Source organism: Schistocerca serialis, chromosome 5 (genome assembly GCF_023864345.2).
Source record: "Schistocerca serialis cubense isolate TAMUIC-IGC-003099 chromosome 5, iqSchSeri2.2, whole genome shotgun sequence".
In the NCBI taxonomy this organism is placed as follows: domain Eukaryota; kingdom Metazoa; phylum Arthropoda; class Insecta; order Orthoptera; family Acrididae; genus Schistocerca; species Schistocerca serialis.
Window position 1 is genome coordinate 510,320,920 of NC_064642.1, and position 15,479 is coordinate 510,336,398.

The 15,479-nt window shown below is 42.1% G+C and overlaps 1 protein-coding gene across 1 annotated transcript in view; it reads left to right on the plus strand.

Moving 5' to 3' along the window:
* LOC126482035 (odorant receptor 43a-like) overlaps positions 1 to 15,479 on the plus strand; it is a 59,871-nt gene that overhangs the window by 12,991 nt on the left and 31,401 nt on the right. Inside the window, exon 3 of the mRNA XM_050106007.1 lies at positions 11,135 to 11,236. Coding sequence (XP_049961964.1) covers positions 11,135 to 11,236 — 102 coding nt within the window. The remainder of the gene's footprint in view (positions 1 to 11,134; positions 11,237 to 15,479) is intronic.

Genomic DNA, 15,479 nt, shown 5'->3' on the forward strand with positions numbered 1-15,479 from the left:
AAAGAGCACCACCGCAGTAAATCTTTAAAAATGGATGGAAATCGCAGTAAGGAAAGATGAGAAATTGTAATAGCAAATGCAAAGTCTAATAAACGACAGGTGTCACGGATTTGCCACGAAACGGCATTCCAACGCCAAGCAGAAACAATTTAAAGTTTTAGTTGACAATGAAAGAACAAAAAATTACTACGATCGAAGATGATTTATATGGGATTCATTGTTTTGTACATCAAGAAGCTCTATGTGCTAAATTTGAAGGAATGGAGCATTGGTGGTACGAATAGCAAATTTTCAGAAGTCAGTCGTATCATTAGACTGTCCGTTGCAACAGTTTTAAAGGGAATTATTGAACGAAGATTATGGAGACGTTATGCATTACCGTAAAGTACATCGGTTAAATCAAAGGGCATACTTGGGACGATTTTTCGATTGAAGACTTGCTGTTATCGAATTTTTGAAGGAGAACGGATCGTAGATCTAGCGTTGTAAGTGCACTTGACTGGAAGTACTCTACAGAAATACTGAGCCATGAGCCTCTATAGCCATCTACAATTGCGGAAGTGTTACTGTTGCTGGATTTTGTGCACGAACTGACCTCCCGAATATATCTCATAAATATTTGACTGGATTCATATCGAGCGATCTGAGTGACCAAATCATTCGCTCGAATTTCCTTCAAACCAATCACGAAGAATTGTGGCCTGGTGACATGGCGAATTGTCGTCCACAAAATTTCCATCGTTGTTTGGGAACATGAAGCCCATGAATGGGTGAAAATTGTCTCCAAGTAGCCGAACAATTTCCAGTCAATGATCGCTTCAGTTGGACCAAAGGATCCAGTTCATTAGATGTAAACACAGCGAGTACCATTACGGAGCCACCACCAGCTTTCACAGTGCCTTGTTGACAACTTGTGTGCATGGCTTCGTAGGGTCTGCGCTACTCTAACCCCACCAACAGCTCCTACCAACTATAATGGGGACTCATCTGACCAGGCCACTGTTTTCCAGTCGTCTAGGGTCCAACCGATATGGCAAAGAGTCCAGGAGAGGCGGAGCAGATGATGTCTTGGTGTTAAAAAAGGCGCGCCCGTCGGTCGTTGCCATAGCCGATTAAACGCCAGATTTTGCCTCGCTGTCCAAAAGGATAAGTTCGTCGTACGGCCTACATTGATCCCTGTGGTTATTTGACTCAGTGTTGCTTGTCTGTTAACACTGACACGTCTACGCAAATGCTGCTGCTCTCGGTCGTTAAGTGAAAGTCGTCGGTCACTGCATTGTCCATAGTGAGAGGTAATGCCTGAAATTTGACACAAGCTTGACACTATGGATCTCAGATTATTGAACTCCCTAACAATTCCCGAAATGGAATGTTCCATTCGTCTAGTACCACCTACCATTCCGCGTTCAAAGTCTGTTAATTGCCGTCGTGCGGCCATAATCACATCGGAAACCTTTGCACTTGAATCATCTGAGTCCAAATCACAGCTCCTGACGTTGACGCTTCACTGACGAGCTTTCCTTGCTCGGCGTGTTGAGCAGTGTAAGCATAGAAATGCTGTTTCTGCTGCTCCTGTGGGGAGGAAAAGAAGAACCTTACCTACACGAATTTTTCAAGGATGATGTGGTGATGATATTCTGTGTCTGGTGTGAGAAAATTACTCTAGCAGCAAGTCAGGCCAACGTGTTGTTGACCTGTGGTGTGGTTGGTGGTCCAGGCCAAGGACGAGCCGGTTGCGGGATTTTCCCGCCTTCTCACAGAAGGAAAGCTCCGCCAGTGCACTGCCATTTACACCTCGTGTACGCGATACCACCGCCATCTGTATACGTGCACATCGCTACCGCATGACTTTTTGTCACCTCAGTGTACCTCGCCCCCCTGAAGACCGCAGACAAATCGGCGTAGAACACACGCCAAAAACGAATGTGGTTGTCTGACATTTGCATGAAAAATCCTATAATACTGCAATGGAAAATATGACATGCACAGATTTATTAGGAGCGGCACTGTCCGCTAAGTTACGTTCCAGTAGCCTCAGGAAGAACTGCTAACAACTTACAGAATGTTTATTATTGTTCTGGGAGGCGAAATTAATTTATACGCTTATGTTCATATTGACAGAGATAGTTACATGTATTACACTCCGTCGCACTAAACCTCTGCTCCTGGGGCAACTTATTTTCTTTTGCCATTTGCGAGGAAAGTATACTTTGTAAAATGAAGAAACCGCACAACAGTGGCTTAATCCACAATCTTTTATTGCGTACATGACCAGTCTCAGAACACTTAAAGTTCCATTATTTGGTGTAAACCGTAATAATGAAAATATTGTCTTACGTAGGAATGGAAGGGGGTCCTCGAGTCTGAAATATCAGATTAGGAGCTATGTGGGTAAAATTTCTAACCAGAATAAATTAAAAGTGAGAACAGGACGTTATTTGCAAATAAAATCACTTAACCATTTGGTCAGACAGACAGGAATTTTTATACGAGATTTAAAGAACATAAAGACCTGGCCATTTCCGGGTCAGCTCTGACAATGCATTTGATTGACAACCCGCGTGAGTTGCAGCAGGTTAGCGGTAACCTAACTATTTTACACAACGCAGACTAAGGTCAGAGACTCAATGTCCTGGAAGAAATTTAAATCTTAAGAAGTCTTCATTTATAACCTCTCGATACGATTAACGCAATCTCTGACCTATATCATAAAAATATTTTAGGTAATTATGACATTATCCAAACAAATTGAGGTGTCCACATAACGTAATATTTTTCACTATTCTTTTAAATGTACAGGTCCTCTTTTCCTCTTGATTTTGTGATGATTTCGTCTCTTTTCTGCTGTTACTCTCCACTTTTCCAGTTCAAACACATCATCAATGGCATGTAAGTTTCATAGCGTGCCTACGCTATGAGTCGTGTGCGGCGTATGTACTAAGGCTAGTATGTACTGTTACATAGTTTTCCTGTTCGTGTTTCCGGTCGCGTAGCACAGGAGAACGGTTATTATGAAATTTATGTAAGTAATTTCAGACAATATACGATTTCTCTCCCCATACCCCACCCAATTTTCATTGCGTTTTACGTGTTTCAAGATTCTGGTGGCTTTTCGTGTCCGGTCGTGATGTCCGTTTTTTTCTGATTTTTTAGGTCCCTTTTACCCTTTTGACATGGAACCATGACAACACTGGGGAGAGGATGACTTCCGATAGTTGAGTGATTTTATTTTTAACTAACGTCCTGTTCTCTCTTTTAATTTATTTTAATTTAGAAATTTTAGCAGTATAGCTCGTTATCTGATACGTCAGACTTTAGGATCCCCTCCCATTCTTGTATAACACCATATTTTCATTATTATAGTTCAAACCATGTAATGAAACTTTAAGTGCTGCGGAACCGGTCATCTACACAAAAAAAGATTGTGGAGTAAGCAGCTGTTGTGTGGTTTCTTCATTTTACAAAATGGGCTTGTACAGTTGCGTCTGCCCCATAAAAAGAACCTTTGTCAGGAGAGTAGTTTAGCCTATCCGTTAGTATAAACGCACTTATCATGAAGTAATATTTATGATTGTAGTTACAACGCAAGGACTAGGGAAATAGGGTGTAACCCAAATATTGATAGCTGAAGCATCCTAAAAGCTTATATAAATCCCGAATAGTGCTATATGAATTTTTGTACTATTTCTGGCCAAGAAAGTATTCCAATTCTCTTAGAGACGCAGCAGGAATGCTACTGGTCCTTAATTTTTAGAACAGAGACGACTATGAATTGGTAACATTCAAACCCCGTGATCGTGGCGCTCGGCGCCGAGCGCTTATATCATTCTTACCTTAGTAAATTCAAATCGTCTTCGACCCGAATTTTGGATTGGACACCAGAGCGCTTAAGTAGGCATGGCCCTGTTCCAGGTGGTATGCCTTCGCCTTCCTCCAACCTTTAAACGGACTTACGCAGCCTGTTATAGAGGGACTAACAGTTTAAAGGGAACTCCGGACCACTGGGAATCTTTGCATGTTTCATGCTAATAAATATGCAATGAACAAAAATGAGCATTTTTTGGAATAAACACGGGGACAATGTAATCTCGGAATATGAAGTCTCCTAATCGGAATAACGCCAACGCGGGCGAGCTAGATACTCCAGGTAGATTTGCAACTGTAGATTTGGAACTGTTATTAGAGGTTTACCATTTAACCTGACACCGGCAGTCTTTCCTCCTTGAAAGTCTGTACAGACCGGTATCATGCTCGACCTGAAAGCTTTTAGGCTGGTAAACCTGATGCCGTTTACTGCACCAACATACAAATATAATATAGCGCTATCAAAGCTAGCGTCTTTGTATAAACGATAGACAAGCACATTATTTTCTTCCTTTTGACTTTAAGTACTATAAAGTATTGTCGAAACATATTACATACAGAAAAATATTAATAAATGGCTAAGTCGGTTCATACCTAGCTTTTCTATCTGACTGCTTCCGGGGACAACAAAGATCTGATTTTCAATTTTTCATGTAATTATTGACTGAATTTCAAAATTTAAAACGCAATAATAATCTACTCATTAAGAGGTGTAATCTTATGTTAAAGGTTTAACAGAGTAAGGCAAGTATTACACTTAGAAAGAGTGTATATATCCCGTCTCTAATGACCTCGATGTCGTCGGGACATTTAACCCAATCTTACTTGGGTGTATGTGCCTTGAGACAGCGTAACTCACCGTGTAACAGCAAGAATGTATTCACGCAGTAATTGAAAATGATAGCAATTAGCGACTTCCAAGAAATTTTGCACATAATTTCATAACCTGTAAGAAAATTTTTCTCGCAAACACATAAAAAAAAAATAAATGAAAGGACAAAACCTTATTGCTAACTACATTTTCGCAGTTCACCCAGTAAAACTTTAGCATCAGACATGGCATTTTCATTTATTATTTCTTTACTACAGACTCCATTCGCAACACATTTTGCAGACACTAGTCACGTATACCGCTGAAAATACCCGCAAATTTGTATCATTGTACGATACGTAGTTCAGGAGATATGACGTCATAAACATTGAGAAGCTTTTGCTTAAAACGGGGCTCAAATTACCCAGACTTACCTTTAGGAAGCTTGTGCTCCGACTTTTATGACCTCGCCGTCGACGAGTTGCTAAACCTGCTTCACAGGAAAGTGACTATTAGTCAGGTGAAAGTAGTCTATGTTCTTGAGCTCGAGACTCTATGTCAGTCGAATGAGCGCTGATGCAGCTCGCAAATGTTTAGCGTGTTAACATGAATACGGGTATGAATCTTTTTAGTCATCAGATGTATTGCGCATGTAATAAGGCGGCGGTGTTCAGTGCAGTGGTTATTAGTTCCTTTACCCTTATAATCAGGAAAAAGTCGTGGGCCCCCTGGAAAGAGAAACGGAGGGGGGATAGTAACTATAGTACTGGAAGTTGACGTATGGTGGATATTTAAGTCTCGGAGAGGTCTGAGACCTGGCTTGTTACGGTTGAGATACCTGAGATACGCGTTATTAGTGACGCCTAAACTTCCAAAAATGGCGCTGATGGCCCAAAACGTAATGACCACCACTTAATAGTGTGTGGATCCATATCTGGAACACAGTTCAGCATTAATTCTGCGTAGTGTCAATTCACTAAGGTATATTGTAACAAATGTCTACGTATAGATCACGCAATTCCCGTAAATTACGAACCAGTAGTTTGTGGCCATATAGCTGACGCCTGATTGCGTACGATATACTGTATGTCTCATCGAATTCATATCTGGAAAATTTAGTGACCTAGAGATCAACAGGAGTTCACTATCACGCTCTTCAGACTTTGACAGTACGATTCTGGCCTTGTGAAGCGGACACTAGCCCTGTTGGTAGATGCCATCGTTGTCAGGGTAGACATCATGTATGAAGGGTGTGCTGTTGTCGATTACTATGGCTGTGAGCAATATCGTCGCTAGAACGATTCTGCATCCGTCTCTGTTCCGCTAACATACAGTACGCCCTGCACCGTGTCACGTGCCCGCAATGCCAGGAGGCGGCACTCAGTCGCGCGATGTGGCGTGGTTACAGCGTTTTGCCTCATCAGTGTAACAACGCGTCCATCATTCTTTCTCCAGTGCAGGCACTGTGGCGACTACAGCCGTTATGAAATACATGAAATGTATTCGCTGTTGCTATTAAGAACAACCAACAGTTGTATAAGGGAACGATGACAAGGAAAATTTGTACCGGATAGGGACTCGAAACCAGATTTCCTACTTTACACGAGCACTTGCCTTAACCGCTATTTTTTCTTTTTTGGATGCTCGCATTAAGGGTACACAGCAAAAGACAACAAACAAATCAGGACTAGCCTTACGGGGCACCGCCAGTTGGGACCCTACCAAACAAAAATAAACTGATCCTTCTTCAGGCGTTGCCGTCCAAACTACACCTAACGCCCCCCCCCCCCCCCTCTTCCTCCTAAAGGAACCTAAGATAACGAAAATGGGGCAATCGTTCGAGCGTCGATCTTTACGGGCGATGTGAATAAGGGATAGCAGATTCCAATAACCATAAAACAAGGTTTGATTTTTTACTTTTTTATTTTAATTTTTTTTATTATTTTGTGTTCGTACAATATCGTTCTTTGGCCATTACATGTTAGTGCATTTTACGGTGCAAAGTGATCAAGGATGCGTCACGAAATGGGGAGACAGGGCACACTCCAACTATAGGGGGGAGCGGGGTCAAGAAAAACTCTGTGGACGAGATATCCGGCGAAATTTCGTTGGTAATGGGGCGACAGGGTGAGCCTACTGTGCGCGATCACAACGCGATTCTAGAAGTCGAAGACTATATGTGGGCAGTTGTGAAAGAGTTATTCTAAAGCCTTCCTCGAAACCAGATGAGGGTATGCTGTTTTGCAAGAAGGTAATGTGACGTCTGGGCAACAGCAGGAATTCCGAAGTCATGATGCGTTGGATGAGGAGCCATACGTCACATTTCAGGGGGCAGTTCAGACGGTGTCCGCTGGTTTTGCCAAGTTGGCAGTCAGAACAAAGTGGCGACGTAACCAGTCCTATATGTTGTAGTCATCGATTGGTCGGAAACGTATCGTTGACTATGACATACCAAAGTGCATACAAGTTCGATAGTAAAGAGGGTGCATGGAAGAATCTCCAAGCCATCTGCCAGTTAACGTCTGGGTGCTGTACCTCCATGGTGCGGGAGGAGTGGACGATGTAAACAAGGATAAAAGTCCTTCCCACGGGGAGCGTGGGTGACTGGGAGATTGTTCCAAACGTAACTGAGTTCGACGAAATACGGTATGGTAAGGAATAACACCGGAGAGATATGTGCTAGCCGATCGCGGGTTGGAGAGAAGCTAGTCAAAGGACATCCAAGAGACTGCATGTTAGAGATGAACAGAACCCCCGCCAATGCTGCAACATAGTATGCGCAAAGAGAGCGGTGGATCATGCTCACACATTGACAAGTCCAAGGACGCCTTTTAGAGGAGGCAGTGGTAGAGTTTTGAAGTGGACCTTGAAAAGGGTCCCAGCTGACATGAAGTACCCGAAAGCCAACTGAAACTGTGACCAAGGAGTAACAGGATTGGGAGGATTTGTGCAAAGTGTACCGGCTTAGAGACTACATATGTGTTGATGTAGAACACACACCAACTACAGTGGACATGTTAGCGAACATGGTGCAGTTTGGACTGTAAAAACTGGCAGTAAGCAATGCCACGGCGCAGTGTGCGGAGCCCCTGCACTTGTCGCTAAGCAACAGAGAGTGGCACAGATAGGAAGCAGGTCCAGCGCCCAAGTCTCGAGTGCATGTCCAATATGCATCGTCATTGATTTGCCGAAGTTAAGGATGCTATCCAAAATATGTCCACTCTGCTTGATCCAGTGGATAGTGTCATTGAGTTCCGGTGTGGAGTGGTTCAGGAGCTCATCTGCATAGGGACAGCAGCGATAGATATGATTGTGCAAGGTAAGACCCTGTGGGCGAGTTGTAAGACTGGCGATGTGGGACTCCAGTGCGATGGCACGCAGTAACGTGGAATGCGGCATCCTTGGTGCACAGAGTGGAATACAGTGGCATGTAGGTATTGGTCCAACAAGTCTCCCATTGACCTGGACCTCAGGGACACCACGAAGCAGAAGCTGGCGAACAGCATCCACAAAGAGCCGCGGAAACCTCATACTTGCCACACCTATAGGAGAAATGGGTGTCGAATGTGATGAAAGGCACTTGCAAAATCAATGGAGATCAGCGGCACACAGAGATGACAACCTGTGGCTATCGTGATGAGGTCACAGCTATCCACCAAAGCCGTTTGAAGGGTATCCCAACCATATGCAGTCTGTTCTGGTAAAAGGACCTAAGGTAAGACTGTGCGTGTGCACGCCGCTAAGGGGCACATATAGGTTTTATAATCTGCGTTCATTAATGTAAGGGGGCGATATGAAGAGACATTGGTCGCTCCTGATGGTTTAGGCACTGGTAGAAGAACGTCAGTGACAAATTCGTGTGGTTGGTATCTGTAAGGCAGAAGTACAGAGTTCCTGAAGTATCTTTGTCCAGCGAGGGAGGATTAAAGTGGTGAACGCCCAGTAGAACTCCCTTGGAAGACCATCTGGTCCCAGCGACTTGTTCTTCATCCTCTTGTCAATTGCGTCCTCCACCTCGTCCGCAGTGATCGCAGACATCATTGATGTTGACTCTGCAATGTTGAGACTCCGTCCAGAAGCAAGGCGGAGCCATCAGGAATTGGCACCGCCATCGAACAGTCGTCGTAAAAGTGGCGGTAGCGGTCTTCGAAGGCAGGCGCCACCGCTGCCTGCGTTGTGTGGCGACTACTGTAGGAGGTAGTGAGCTTAGAAACCAAAATCGACGTCAGCGACGATGGTCAGATGCTGTGTGAATTGTGGACAGCGATTCCTCGTGTAGAAGGTACTTTCGTCGCGAACTCACCACGACGCCGTACAATTTATCGCGTTTGGAGTGGGAGGAGACAGTCTTTAGTGCACTGATGTTCCCTATGGACACCAGCATTGAGTTCACAAAGGACGGTGCAATGAACGTTGGTGGTGTCCCGATGCCATGCTGCTGCTTCCTTGCCACATTACATGAAGATCTTTGTGACTGCAGGTTTCGCACATTTGAGCCACCAGTGGAATAAGCATGCAATGGGAGATGCTTTTCACAGGATACCCATGTAGTGGCGGTACATTGTCGGCAACGAGAGTTTCCAAGTAGGGCAGCCTTAAGCTTCTAGAACCCATTGCTGCACCAGACAGACTGAGGTGGTAGAATGAGCGTGATGATGAAGGCGCAATGATCCATAAAGCGCGAGGGGCCATTTTTCCGCTTGGAAGACTGTGCTTCCAAGGTGCACAAAGACATAAAACCGATCGAGTCTGCTCGCAGAATGCGCTGAATAATTGGTATAACCAAGGACGTCACCGTGAATTATTTCCCAAAAGTCACGAGTTGAAATTCTTCGACTAAAAAATGGTTCAAATGGCTCTGAGCACTATGCGGCTTAACTTCTGAGGTCATCAGTCGCCTAGAACTTAGAACTAATTAAACCTAACTAAGCTAAGGACATCACACACATCCATGCCCGAGGCAGGATTCGAACCCGTGACCGTAGCGGTCTCTCGGTTCCCGACTGTAGCGCCTAGAACCGCACGGCCACACCGGCCGGCTCTTCGACTAAAGTGCACAACGTTGGGCATGGCTAATAACCAGGTGTTTCGTCTTTCTACACAGTTGAAATCGCCGCCCACGACGAAGCGATCATAACGTCTGGAAAATAGAGGAGTCGTGTCGTCTGCGAAGAATGTGGACCACTGCCAACGATTTGTGGAGCGAGATAGGACATAGATATTGAGTACGCACAAGTCAAAGATGGTGTCAGCCATGCTACAGCCAGGTGGGAGGAGTGTAATGCCTGTGCCTGGGATCTCTTTGCGAATGTAAAACGCCCCTCTGTTCCTGAGTGATCTCCTAGAGACGTTTTTGAGACATAGCCATAAACCCATGGTATTGTGCCAACATAAACTTTCTCAAGAAGGATGACATCCTTAAATCGCCTCTGGCAAATGCTGGGATGGTTCCTTTGAAAGGGCACGGCCGACATCCTTCTCCATCCGATGCGACCGATGACCACACAGTTTGGTCTCCTCCACACAAATCAACCCAACCCAACCCAATAAAGCGTTGGTCCACTTCTGGCCATTATGCAATGGTAGTTATTCGAGTTGACATTGATTGAAAGAGTTGTTGGATCTCCTGAGCGATATCGTGTCAAATTCAGTCCAAGAGGTGCTTTAGATCGTCAGAATGACGAAATGTTTGGAGGGCCCTGCCCAGAATGCTCCAAACATTCTCAACTGGGGAGAGATCCGGCAACCTTTCGGACCAAGGTAGAATGTGGCAAGCACGAAGACAAGCAGTAGAAACTCTAGCCGTGTGCACGCGGGCATTATCTTGTTGAAATGTAAGTCAAGGAAGACTTGCCACAAATGGTAACAAAACAGGGCGTAGAACATCGTCGACGTATCGCTGTGCTGCAAGGGTGCCGCAGATGACAACCAAAGGGGACCTCCTATGAAGAAAACGTGGCACCCCAGACCTCTGCTGGTTGTCGAGCAGTATGGCGGGCAACAGTCCGGTTGTATAGCAGCGCTCTCTGTGGCGTCTCCAGACACGTCTTCGGCCTGGAATCTCATTGACTGGCGTCTTCAGTGATGAGTCCCGCTTAGGACTGAGCCTCGGTGAACAGGCTACATGTACGTCACATCTACTAATTTCTTTATCATTGGGATAATTCCTTCGTGGTGCGTCGCTTTTTTGCCTTGGAGTGAATAACCGACAGCTCCCCTGAACGTTTGTGACTTACACTGGATAGACTTCGCTCGTCCGTAGTGTCGTTCGGTGGACAGGAAACACGAAGAGACAACTTAGTTCCTACGCTATGCAATAATTAGTAAATATATAAAACACACGTTTTTTGCTCTCGTTACCGTGTGTTGCCGAAGCTGGAGAAATTCGAGCTTCGTAATCCAGATTGTGTGACACTAAAACATCGATGAAGAAATGAGGGGAATATCGTTTGTTCACAGAACGCCGAGAGCGGGTCGCTGATCAAGGTGTTGGTAACGGCACCAGCAGTCAGCATGCAGCTGCTGGTCTACTGTCTCGGAGCTCACAGCGTCCGGGAACAGGTGAAGACAATTATTTTCGTTTCTTCCCCTCTTTCACGACTCAAGTAATTTATACCTACAACACTTTCACACTTTGGTTTAACATAAGAGCTCCTCTATTTATACAACTAACATTACGGGAAACACGCATACTACCAAAAAATCTTTCTCGGCAGTAAAATATTCACAGTATGGGATTCCACAAAATTAATTTCATGACCTACCACGCACCCACGCTTTAGTGCCACCAAAGAATAAACTTAACACTAAATTTACTCTCTGTCGGCGGTCCATTGATTCTGTTTAACGTTAAATTTCATGCAGCAGCAAAAAAAAAAAAAAAAAAAAAAAAAAAAAAAAAAAAAAAAAAAAAAAAAAAAAACTGAATTCTTAAGAGTGTTCCTTGCATTATGAAGTGATATAAAATCCTCTTACTAAGACTCTTCTCCTTCAAGAGCAGGCAAATAAATTTATGACAAGACCATTGCCCTCCTGAGATAAGTAAATAAAAGTAAATCGATGTAAAGAACTACAATGGTATAACTCCTGCTGTTCCTCCATTGACATAACTGAAAGTCCCTCCAGCTCTGTGACTGGCAACATGAGAAACACCGCACCTGTCATGATATCAGGAGTCCTCAACATAACATATCCATCACTGGGATTCTGGCAGTAGATACATCTCAAGTCTTTACTTTCCACCGAACTACTAAATGTACACCCCACTGTGCTCGCTCAGACATATAAATGCCTTGCTAAGGGCTAATTGGAACACATCTCATGTCTTAAAGTTATCTAAATATTTGGTAGGCTATACAATTACTCCTCCTCTTAAATATCAACAAAAATATTAATTTTCTTTACATCCCTTCATTCCCTCGAATAATTTCACAATAGCAGCTGAGCGTAGGTTGCCCGCTGGATCATCATTAATCCACCTAAGTAGTACAAATTCATCATTACTCTCTGAATCCCTATCATACACCAGTCTAAAATACGTACTTGCATTACATTGCGATTGGTTTGATTTATAGGATTTCAACACCAGATTTAAGCATCTTATTTTGTGTTAGCCAACACATTTCACCTGTACTGCCTCCACCCGTTGTTTTACATCAGATTTCATCTTACTTATATCAGTGGATAATGTTTCAGTTACCTCGGCTTTGTTCTTAATGCTAGTTCATAAAAATTCGTTATTTCAGTGAGTTAAGTGTTACTGGCGCCAATAGTGTCTGACATCTGTTCCTTCCTCAACCTGTCGGTGCGTGGTTTCGATGCTCAAATTACGTACTTCTTCAGAGACTCCCTCCTTGAATATTGAAAAATTCTCGTGGCATCTATTCAATTCTTACTGTACAGTTATTCCCAATGCTTGCTGCATGAAACTGAACTCAACCTAAAAAAAAAGCCCCTTCTTAGTTCACTTGTTTAGGTTTAAATCTGATTTGAATGATTAACAATTGGGCTCAAATTTATACAGATCAGACTTCAGTACCTTATAATTATCATCTGTTTTACCCTCTGGTTTGACACTATTAGAATTTGATTTAACAGTATTAGAGTCTAACTTATATCTTAATTCTTGACTATCAAATCTCATACCCTTATAACTGACATCCATCTTACTATTTAACTATCTTACATTAGAGTCTAATTCTAGTAACATATCCTATACAATGCTAAGTAGATTTAATTTCCTTTCTTTTCTTCTCGAGACACGCTACTCTCTTCACTGACCTCCTCCTCTTTTGATGCTATCAGGACCTTATCACTCATGGCAAAATCACTCTAACTAGTAACGGTATTTTATCTGTTTCACCACATACGTCAGACAAGCCCTTTTATATTCATCTTTCCCTTCCATTATCCCACAGTCTAATTATCAGAAGAAAATCTTTAAGACTTATCTTAAATATCGTCGATAAGATGAGCAATGCAGCCAGTGAGTTGTTGAGCTGTCTACGTAATGCATGTAATCAATTACACTCCCAAATAATACCGTTCAGGCTATAAGGCTTCAAGCAATGATCAAATTGCGATATTATCACTCAAAAACCTTCACTTACACGAAGTTCGAACCGCCAACCGTAAAAGCGCGAATGCAGCAACAAAATTCTTCGTGTATTTTTCCAGAAAACATTACAAGCTATGCGCTGGAAAATCAGTGACAAAGCTTCACTTCGGTATGAAACACATTCAACTCTACGTTTAATCTTGGCCTGGAGCATCGATCGTTCCAAATTACAGCACAGTGGAGAACTGCTTAACTTCTTCTCTGATGCGCGCACAACTTGCATAACGTCGTGATATGACATCTTCTTTACACTTTTGACAAAATTATGAAAACTGTTTATTTCTTGTTGATTACGTAAGTTCACGGCAAGCTTGTTTCGGCGTAAATGCCATTCTGAATGGCATTCTAAATGAACGGACGGATCTCAAACACAGAAATTACCGGGACAACTTCATTGAAATAATATAGAAAAGGTTTGAACACAATACGATAAACAAAAAACCATAAAATGCATTAAAATTGCATATCTACAAATGCATAATATCTTTGGCAAAAAAACGTCTCCGACTACCTAAGAAATAATTTACTTGTAAACATAAAATATCATTTGAACGATTTGTCATTTTACGACTGTCAAAAATTAGCACGACATATTTATAGATTGTTAGCAACAAAGTACATAAAATAACTTACGTTCTAAAATGATTTATGGACATCACTTCACATAGACGTGAGTAGCAACAATATAAGACAAAATCTCGTAGTACTATTACACTGACATTGGAATGACCTACAAATTTGTAACTGTCAAAAGAAATTTCGCTATTATTCTTCTATAGAAAGTAAATACGTGACATATGTTAACAACGTAGTACATAATACAAATTAAGTTCCAAGCTGATTTATGGACGTCACTTCATCTCGGCGTATATATAAGATAAAATCTCATATAAAATTTGATAGTACTGTTATACTGACGTAGAGTAAAATGATATGTAAAGGTAGTGTCAACAGGAACACTTGATAATGGCACGTACGTCGAACGTGAACTTATGGAATTGACAAGAAATAAATAGTTGCAGCTAATTTTGTCAAGCGTATAAATAAGAGGTCTGAATTGAGGCCTGCCGTCGTTGCTCGGACATTTTGGCATGAGATACTGTTTTTTAGATACGTCAACAAATCAGGGTTCTTCGAGACCCGTTATAATTTATTGCTTCTGTAACACATTTGTGCAAAAATTAGCATAAACACATTTTTCTATTAGTGTTTCGCCTGATTGCTCAGCAGTAATCATCGATAAAATTCTCCCATCTTTACAATTTACTAGAGGCTTAAAGTAAACGTTGACCGATATCTTGGCAGTGTGTACGGTTTCATGTCTTGGATCAGATGTTTATTTGTTAGTTCTCTAGGAAAAAGACGTTTCAGTGTACTGTAACATCCATATCAGGAGTTATGGTATGTCAGAGAAAAATCTACCTGACAATTCGTGTAGCACTAATTATCCGCCATTCTTGTTTTCACATCACGCACAGGAAGTGCAGCAGCACGTCACAAAAAAAAAAAAAAAAAAAAAAAAAAAAAAAAAAAAAAAAAAATATATATATATATATATATATATATATATATATATATATATATATATATATATATAATATTTCAGGACTATCATCTCTATCACATCCAATAAGTCGATCAATATGCCTGAACTAGTTAGTCGACACACTAACGTTACTTTGTAAGATTTCAGTTTCAATACATACTCAGCTCTGCGAACAGAAGTTAATAACACACCAGTTGAAGGGATGCATGAAGCAACGATTTTCTCGAAGATTTCTCAGAGGTCGCTCCGCCCCGTAAAATACTCCATACTGTCACTACGAGATCCTTAACTCCTTCCCAGAATTTTAAAACTTCTCACAGAGTACGCTCTTATTGCCGCTTCCAAGCTCGCCAAACCATTGGTGAACGGTCTACACGTAAAGCCAACAAATTAGAAAACTAGCAATGACCATTAAATTCGTTGTTACATTCTACAAATCTTCTGTGGCAAGGTTAAGGAAAAGCGTAATTTTTGGCCTTTTGGGTATTGTTACAAAATATCCTTTAACAAAAAACTGAAATGTATTTCCTTTTGCAGAACTGAGTTATCAAATTTGAAGTGAAGGTAGGACATGCCCGATCGAAACTGGATTAATAAAAATAAGAAACTTTAAGATGGAAGTTTTAATGCTTCAAGTGTTC